Source organism: Atractosteus spatula, chromosome 1 (genome assembly GCF_055471065.1).
Source record: "Atractosteus spatula isolate fAtrSpa1 chromosome 1, fAtrSpa1.hap1, whole genome shotgun sequence".
NCBI classification, from domain to species: domain Eukaryota; kingdom Metazoa; phylum Chordata; class Actinopteri; order Semionotiformes; family Lepisosteidae; genus Atractosteus; species Atractosteus spatula.
This window is the reverse complement of record NC_142706.1, coordinates 20,515,408-20,525,076: the sequence shown is the minus strand read 5'-3', so window position 1 is coordinate 20,525,076 and position 9,669 is coordinate 20,515,408. Positions and strand designations below refer to the sequence as shown.

The 9,669-nt window shown below is 37.3% G+C and overlaps 1 protein-coding gene across 1 annotated transcript; it reads left to right on the top strand.

Moving 5' to 3' along the window:
- Nucleotides 1–7,245: 7,245 nt before the first annotated feature.
- foxe1 (forkhead box E1) lies at nucleotides 7,246–9,319 on the top strand. The gene has a single exon (XM_088918119.1). It carries the CDS (start codon nucleotides 7,690–7,692, stop codon nucleotides 8,842–8,844), a length of 1,155 nt encoding a protein of 384 aa, XP_088774245.1. The 5' UTR covers nucleotides 7,246–7,689; the 3' UTR covers nucleotides 8,845–9,319.
- Nucleotides 9,320–9,669: the final 350 nt, after the last annotated feature.

Below are 9,669 nucleotides of genomic sequence, written 5' to 3'. Positions count from 1 at the left end.
TGTCAATGATACCCGATAGAATCAGGTTCCTTTGGACTAGCTGTAGTAAGCATATTTTCCACCTGGAATACATGTAAGTGAGCAGCTGATATCCATTGCCATTCATTAAATAATACAAAACAATTCTTTCCAAAAGTATTCACACCCTATGCACCATAGGAATTGTAATTCTGTAACTGAGAAATTTTACAATACACATGGTTAAATTGAATATTGTATTCAAAACCTGACTGCTCAAACTGAAGACTTCTAAGAGTAAGAAATTAGACATGTCAAAAACTAAAGAGCACGATAACTGAAATATGTTGACTGTTGACTGAAATATTCAGACCAGTGAAATCAAAATTTGACAAAAGGACATTTGCTAGCAATTACAGCCACGACAGTCTTTTTTGGTATGTCTGTACCAGCTTTTCACACTGGCTGGGTGCAATTTGTACTCATTCTTCTTGGCAGATTTGTTCAAGCTCTCTCAAATTGGAATCATGTATAGACAGCAGTTTTCAAGACTTTCCGCAGATTTTTAATAGGATTGAAGTCAGGACTTTGACTTAGTCACTCCATAACATTCATTTTCTTATTCTGAAGCCACTCCAGTGTAGCCTTGGTCTTGTGCTGTAAATCTTACACCTAAAAGGGATAATGATGGGTGATACACAGTGTTTTTATCACTAGGCATCGTAATAGATAAGGCACTAAGTCAGCCTTGATTCATAGATAATTTTTCCCCATCTTAACCAATGAAATCTGAAGGTTTATCTAAGTTGCTGGCCTCACAGTTGCATCTCTAACCAGTTTCTTATTTTCCCAACTGCTCAGTTTGGAGAGACAGCCTGATCTAAGCAGTGTCTGGGTAGAACAATACCTTCACATCTTAATGGTCAAGTTGACCGTACCAAAAACTATATTTGATGTCTTACCGCACAGTTTTGAAAGTCTTCATGATTGAATTTTTGTTGGAATTTGACAACTTTCTGGAAGGACCAGAAAAAGATATTTTTGTTCAGACATCATGCGAACCATGATTATTGTTCACAGACAGAGACCACTCAACTACTACTACCTCACTTCTCTAGAAAAACATGGCAAATGGTATCTTAAACACACTTAGACAATGATATCTTAGCTTTAACAGATTCGTAAAAAAACATTTATATAGCATGCATACATTTTTATAGTACTCTTCTAGAAACTCCATTCAAAGCGCTTTACAGGTAATGGGGAGTCCTCTTCACCACCACCAATGTGCAGCATCCACCTGGATGATGCAACAGCAGCCATAGTGCGCCAGTATGCTCATCAGTGGGGAGGAGAACAGAGTAATGAAGCCAATTAATAGATGAATTATTAGGGGATTATTAGGAGGCCTTGACTGGAAGGGAAGAAATTCGGCCAAGACACTGGGGTAATACCCCTACTCTTCTTGAAAAATGCCCTGGGATTTTTAATGACCACAGAGAATCAGAACTTCAGTTTTACATCTAATCCGAAAGACAGTGCCTTTTTACAGTAGAGTGTTCCAGTAAGTAACCTGCTAACACCCACTAACACCTCTTCCAGCAGCAACCTTCATTTTTCCCAGGAAGTATCCCATCCAGGTACTGGTCAGGCTCACACCTGCTGAGCTTCAGTGGCTTGACAGTTGTCAGTTTAAGGATGATATAACTGCTCACTTATTTCTTATAATATCATGTGTGATTTCTTAAAGTGGTTTCATTATTAGTAGTAGTAGTATCATCATCATCAGGCAATAGGGACCTGGGTTCAATTCCTGAGGTACTATCCATGTGGAGTTGATATGTTCTCCCTATGTTCTCAGAAGAAATAGTGGCTGTATAATTTCCTTCTGGGAAAACTGACCCTGGTCTTATTGTGTGTGTCCGTGTGTGTCCTGCCCTGCGATGGAATGGTGCCCATTACAGAGCGCACCCTGCCTTGCTCCCATTGCTTGCTGGGATAGGCTCCAGCTCCCCTGCGACCCTGGACTGGATGAACAGGTCAGAAAATGGATGGACGGTGTTGAATTCTTCCCAGTTAATTGTATGACATGATATACTTCCTTTTTAGGTACCAGTACAAAATCTAAATAAAACAAAATATAACAAACCCACTAACATTAATGTGGATATTAATAAAAATTACAGCAATTTGTTTCATAGTCTGGATAATGCCTTTTTTATTTCTATTTTATTTGAAAAATATTTTTTTGTCAGCTGGGGCTTTGGGTTCAATTCCATACCTAAGGTACTGTCTGTGTGGAGTTTGTATGTTCTCCCCATGGTCTCATGGGATTCCTCTGGGTGCTCCAGTTTCCTGCCACAGTCCAAAGACATACTGGTAGGTTAATTGGCTTCTGGGACAACACTACAAAGGGAAATCATCTTGGTTCCAATATTCATTGTGATATTGACTTTGTATTCACCATGTAAGGCTTACATCAGCACCCCTCCACTACCCTCTGAACACACTAAATGATAGTTCTGGAATAATATAATGTGATGGGTTTGTTTGTTTTTTTTATTTGTAACACTGAGAGTAGATGTCCCTTTTCTCATTAAAAATGTTCAGACAACAGAAGCATGCTTTATAAATATGGACCACGTACTGTAAATTAAAATACACAACAGTACATGTATCCCATGAGTGCTAATCCTATTATGAGAAATACTGTAGACAAAGAAGGAACCTGTGTTTTTTTTCCTTCAGGTTGTGCATTCAGTAAGCATCCCAAATGTTTGTTTGTCTCATCAAATAGTCCCAGCAGACCATGTTAGTCTTCAAATTCAGTATTCCCCGCAGGTGTTGTCTGGTGAACTTTTAGGGTGACTGTTGTGTCCAAACATTTGAGACAAATATTATAACAAGGTGAGGGCAAATATAGGACTTCAGGCTCCAGTGAATCAGAATTTGGATAAGCAATGCAGCACTGAAACGCACTAGTGATTCTTTACAAATATTCTGAGTCTGTTAACCAAATAATTGCATTGTACATTTTCATTTTTGTTTTCTTCTATTTGAATACACCATACCATTGTCATGTGGCCCCTGCAGAAAGACACTAGAGAGACGCAATGCTGATCAGTGGAAGTAAATGTATCCTTTTAGCTTACGAGCCACGTCTTCCTAATGAGAGAAATGGTTAAAAGCTGGTAAGCAATTCAAACCTGGAAGGCTTAATTTGACATCACTTAATGAATGTCTACTTTTTTGTCATTCAGCAAATCAAGACCAGTGTCTTTATTGTTTCATGCTTCCAATCCAAAGGAATCAAACACTACCTTTAGCCCCCAAACCAAATAATCCAAACATCAGATCTGTTATAAAATGTTGTTGTAAGAGCCGCAACAGGTTCAAGACTCATTTTGTGGTGTTCAAGCTGAAAATGTTGTGTTAGGTTCAAAATTACGACTGATCAGAATATACAGTAGAGAAGCTGAGAATGACCATTCAACCCTTTGATACTGTACTCTTTGCGATTGAAACATTCAATTAGATTTTTTTTTTGCTGTTTCTGCACTTAATTGCATCACGGGTGGTTATTACCCCAAGTCACTTATCATCAGTATTTGGTTAACTTGTTGCTGAGGGCTTAATATTTATTAAAAAAAACAGAAGTAGTCCTAGCACTGAGCAGTGTGGGATTCCAATTATCCCTATGTTGAGTATGTTTGTTCATCTCTTGTTTGTGTGGGTTTTGACCTACAGCTCTTTGGTGCAAGAAAAAAGTCTTTAAATTTAGTTTAAATTTTAATATTGCCCAGTTTCCCTGATGCACAGGTATGTAAATCATTACCGTGTTGTGTCCTTTCTATCAGATTTTAATATATTTATCTAAATTTGATCATTTAAATAATTGGGCATTTTTGTTCTGCATTTTAATAGAAATTGGATGTTTGAAATTCTCTTTAATATTTTTGGAAAAATTTGTTTGTGTGGGTATCCTCCAGGTGCTCCAAACACATCCTGAGGGGTTAATTGGCTTCTGTTAAAGCTGGCCCTAGGAGTGAGTGTGTGTATGTCTGTCTGTGTGTGCCCTGCAATGGATTGGTGGCCCATCCTATATTTATATTATTTTTATATTATATAATATATAATTGTTTTGTTATGTAAAGTATACTTTATATTATATAATATTTTATATATATATATTATATTTTGTATATTATTTGTGTTATCTTGAAAATCAAGAAATCTAATATTCTTAATCTGCCTGTCTGCCTGTCACTGTTTCTAGAAACTTCAGGTAACCGAATGTAAGAAGTACAGTACACAACCACCTGGAACCTTAGTATTTTAGAAATCTTTATGCACAGTCCTATCAGTAATTTATGTACGGCAGCTTGAATTGACATCTACAGGTATTAATTTCATAAACGAGCTTAATAGGGGCAAACTCTTATTAACACCGAATACCAGAGCAAAGAAAGTGGCCGTAGACATTCTTTTACTGAAATCTAGTCGCCAAATCCAAATCACTATTGAGATAAATGCCTTTTCAAACTGCAAATACCAGTGAAAGATCTTGTCAAATCAACTTAAGACTATAAAAAAACAATTAATGTTTTATTGCTAAAAACTAAATGACTCCCAAAATCACATGTACCACTCTTTTAACAAAACGAAGCAAGTTGAATGTCTGATTTATTTCATACCACTGTGACTTTGTAAAGAAGCACCACCCACAAACTTTCAGTCCTCATTACACGTCCTTAAAACGTTATGCATGACCCGTAACTGTGTTTCGCTCTATGTGACCTGACAGATACCGAGTTTATCTTCTGTGTGTAAAAGTAGTGAAATGTAAAGTATAAAAATAAAATAACGTTTTTTGTGTAATAGTTTAATGTATTCTAAAATATCAATATCAACCAAGATGTCCAACTTGCCTTTTTAGGCCGCATAGAATTCCTTCGATCAGCGTTTACAAACATGTTTGTGATTAGATAAAAGAAGAAAACATCTCTTGTAGTTGAAATTAATTATACATTATTCATTAATTATATTTTCCTATGTGCAGATCGTTTTTGTAGAATTCTCTTGAACTAGAAGACTTTAAAGGTATTCTTCAGTGTTAAGTATTCCCCTCAACTTCTGAATGCTTAACAATCTGCAAAATGTGTGGTGAATGGTAGGAAACAGACATGTAACGTGGACAATTCCAACTGTTGTTCATACGTCGATAATAACATTATTATTATTAATAATAATAAAATATTATTATTCAAATAGAAAATGCAATTCCATATGGTATACTGTACATTTGATGGTTTTTCGTTATGTTTTGTCTTCAATTGTTTTTATGATGTCTTTGGACAATTATCTGTAACTTTTACACCTCAGAAAAATGTTTGTAATACCTAAAAAATGACCATACGGTGTAACGTAACACTGTTGTACTGAATATCATTTGGATTGTAATTTTAATATGTAATAATATTGTTATATAGCACTGAATATACTTTTAGTCGACTTTTCGTCTTTATTATGGGTTTATAAAGACTCATGGGAGAGAGAAAACGTTTTCTTAATTTTTTAAAGATTTTGTAAAGCCACTCTAAACAGGCAATTTTACATTGTTGCAGTGTAAACAAAACTTAGCGAAGATTTCTCATGCTTATGCGCAAATTTCATTTATTTATTAATTTATCCGAGTATCCGAGATAAACAGGAATATGTGGCAGTATAGAAATACCTGTCTTATGTCTGTGGTTTTCCGAAACACCGACCTCTACCTCTACATCTCAATACAGTTAGTTTTCTAATTAGCAATCGTTTCGTGTTAGTGCTTTTTCACTGAATCGAAACAAAATAGTGAAGTTTATATATGATATACATATGATGGATTTTTAGAGAATTGTGCACTGATATATGTATAAATAATAACACATTCAAGTTGGCCTTGTTCGTTATTTTAGAATTTTACTTAGCTCTACGTTTTTTTCTGTATTGGAATTTTTTAACGGTTCCTTCCGAGAATTCAAACCAAGGTTTGGCCGAGAATATACTTTACAATAGAAATTTAAAATCCCTAATAAAAGATTGCGAATTAAGACTATAAAACCCATATTCCAATGTTCTGACCAAATTAGTCACCTACAAAAATGTGAAGACCTCGATTAGGAAACAAGGTAAATACAGTACTTAAAAAAAGCGTAAATTCATATTATATTGTGCTTTTGGTATCCGACAATAAAAATAACCATGGACGAATAATGTGGAAATATGTGTAATGACAAAATTCACCTTTTATTCTTTATTTTTTATTAGAATAACGTAAATTAAACAGCAACCGTAAAAATAAATTGTTTTATGTATACAGCAATAACAATGTTTCCATTTAACTTTCTCCTACCTTTTGAAGGGTAATTAATATGACTGTGTTTTCTTTTGTCGTCGTTACCCATCCCTTTTGCCAAATCTGCTCTCTCGTCATTGTCCCACACACCTGAATAAAACGGACACAGCAGAAACATTGAAATTTTTGTTCTACTTTCCCATGTGACAAAAAACAGGACTTCCTCATTATATCCTATGCTTGTGCTTGCCCAGGAACTGAGTAGATATCAAGTATACATCATCTTGGTTTTATGTTTGCATATGCTTAACATTAAAGATGTAAATTTGTACAAATATTTTCAGGTGGCCGTCTATAATATAAGGCGTTTAGGCAGCTATAAGAAGATTCATTAAAATTAATTGAAAGAAATTAAATGCATGTCGCTAGCTAAAGTTAATCTTACTGAATGACACGTAGAGTTCTGAAGTTAAATTAAACTGAAATACCCTATAGTTCAATTAATTTGACAAAACTAGCATTTCTTGCGAAATGTGGCGCTACGTTCACTCTATTGATCTGAATAATAATAATAAAGGAACGAAGATAAACGCATCAAGATCACCTTGGGCTTGGTTCGCGTTTACCATATTGTTGTATTGGATTTACTTCTGTTAGTATTTACATAAACATATCCGATAACTAAAAGTTACTTAGAAAACGGCAACAATTATTTGTTTTTATTGTTGGCACTGTAAGTGCTAATGCGCTCTAATAACAAATACAGCACATTATTGTAATAAATATCCCTGTCACTTTAAAGCTTGGTGTTCTCTCTGTGGGTGTGACCAGGCTGAATCCTCAAATCACTCTACACCTCTCTATCGTCACTGCAATCCTTGAATTTCAGAGGGACAGGTATAAGAATAGCTCAAACTGCACACATTCATTTCCACTGATCCTCGCCAAGACGATAGGTTGCTTTGCGCTGAGGCGTGAACATTTAAATTTCCAAATAAACGAAAACAACTGCCAGGAAAACTTGCAACTCTTTCTTTCGGCGTCATAGAGTAATTACAAGTTGTATTACTATTTCATCTAAATGGACTTTTGGAATATGTATCGCATGTAATTAGAGCACGATCCAAGTTCATCTACTTGATTTATCTGCTCATATCTGATGATACTTTTACTGACTATATCCGGCTATTTGGGCGGGGGGACTTCAGTTCGCAGACAGAAGGTTTCAACTGGAATTAATGCGTTTCTAATTCTAAACGTTCCTGACGGCAAGGCATTGCGGAAAAAAAGCTTTTCCACTCCCGGTACTGTTGCACCTACAAGTTAAAACTTGTGACAGTTTACCTAAGTGCGCTCCCTGCGCTTGGAATTAATACAAGCTGACAAGAGGCTAAATGACTGCAGATACACAGCAATCACCCTGCAAGGATTCTTCTGTTCCGTATAATCTTCACCGGTCCCTTGCATTCAGCGGCAAAACAATGCCAGTAGTAAAACTGGAGAAAGACTCATCGTCTGATGTTTCTCTTTCTGCGACCAACACAGAAACAGAAGAACCCCCAAAAGGTCGGCGGAGGAAACGGCCGCTGCAGCGGGGGAAACCCCCTTACAGTTACATTGCCTTGATATCCATGGCTATTGCCAACTCCCCGGACCGGAAACTCACTTTGGGGGGCATCTACAAGTTCATTATGGAAAGGTTTCCCTTCTACCGGGATAACTCCAAGAAGTGGCAGAACTCCATTCGCCACAATTTGACATTGAACGATTGCTTCATCAAGATACCGCGGGAACCCGGGAGACCTGGAAAGGGGAACTACTGGGCGTTGGATCCCAACGCGGAGGACATGTTCGAGAGTGGCAGCTTTCTGAGGAGGAGGAAAAGGTTCAAAAGATGCGACTTGACCACCTACCCCACCTACGTCCACGAGCCCTCCGTGTTCGCCCCTATGCAAGTGACCAGGTCGGCTTATGCCAACTCCGTGTACCCAAACATGACAGTAAACCCCCCGTATACGCAACAGATAGCATCAACCTACTATCCTGCGTCTTCACCGAGCTTCAGCTCAGCTCAGTCTCGGATGTTTAGCATTAATACCATCATAGGGCACCACAGCGGACTCGCCACGGGGGCTGACCTCATTCAACAGCCCAACCGCAGTTTCAGTCCTGATCTGGCTTCAGGGGCTAGTTCCTGTAGCTTCACTGGGGCCAGCTATCAAAGTCAGTCTTGTAGCGGAACAATGTTATCCAGGTCTTCCAATCCGATATCCTTCCCTTACTCTGTGCCGAACGGACACCTGTCCATGAACCAGACATCTTATTCTCAAGGAAACGGACAGATTTATGGGGCGTCAAGCCGTTTGGGGATACCCAGCTCTTCTCCTTCGGTGACAAATGAGACTATGGACCCCTATGGAAGAATGTCACCTGGTCAGTTTACCACTTTAGCACAGTACAATAGCAATACTCCTATCACTGGCACGAATGCCTACCTAAGACACGCATCATACTCCGGTAACATGGAAAGGTTTGTGCCAGCAATTTAATTTTCAAAAGACTTCATATTTAACTAGCCTTTATTGCTGTAGGATAGATACTGATTTCATCATTACGCGCTCTTTCGTGGTTTTGAATTCTGCTTCTTCTCTGTAAACATTTTCATTTGGGCTCAGATAATTCGTGGTCTAACAATACCACCAATGAATGCACTTTTAAACGACCCAGTGTATATATCTATCGTTTTTACAAACGACGATTTAATTCATTGTAACTGATATAGGGTGAATCAGTGATAGCATGCTAGAGCAAATTACTGGAATGAAAATTTCGAAGCCCTATCTGCCTTTGTTTTCAAGCGTGCTAATTATTGATTTCAGAATTGTAAAGGTTCTTTCAATCGCGAGCATGTACATTTGTCTTCTTTTTGCTTTGTTTTGTAAATTATATTGCATTGCTGAATTAACTGTATTTGTAAGGGAATAAACCTGTTTTTCCTTCTTATAATCTACTTATCGATGTTTTTTAAGTTGGGAAAGTGGTGTGCCTTATTACCAAAAGGGGGACGTGTAGAAGTAGTCGGTCACATTTCCAAAACCGTAGTAGTAAATTAATCTTACGATACCAGTAGGCCAATTCGTCCATGAGATGAATTATATAGACAGCAGTAAAGACTATGTGACCGTTTCTTGAACGCGTTTCTGTGAGGACAAAGTGTTGTCCCTATCTACATATTCCCTGCGAATTCAAGAGGTCAGTAATGCATTTTCTTCCCTTTTAATGTAATAGGAGTGCAGTCTTCTTTTGTTAAGATTTTCTCTTTCACTCTTGTTTATGTGTAGAATTAACCCTATAAACGAACATGTGGCATAAAG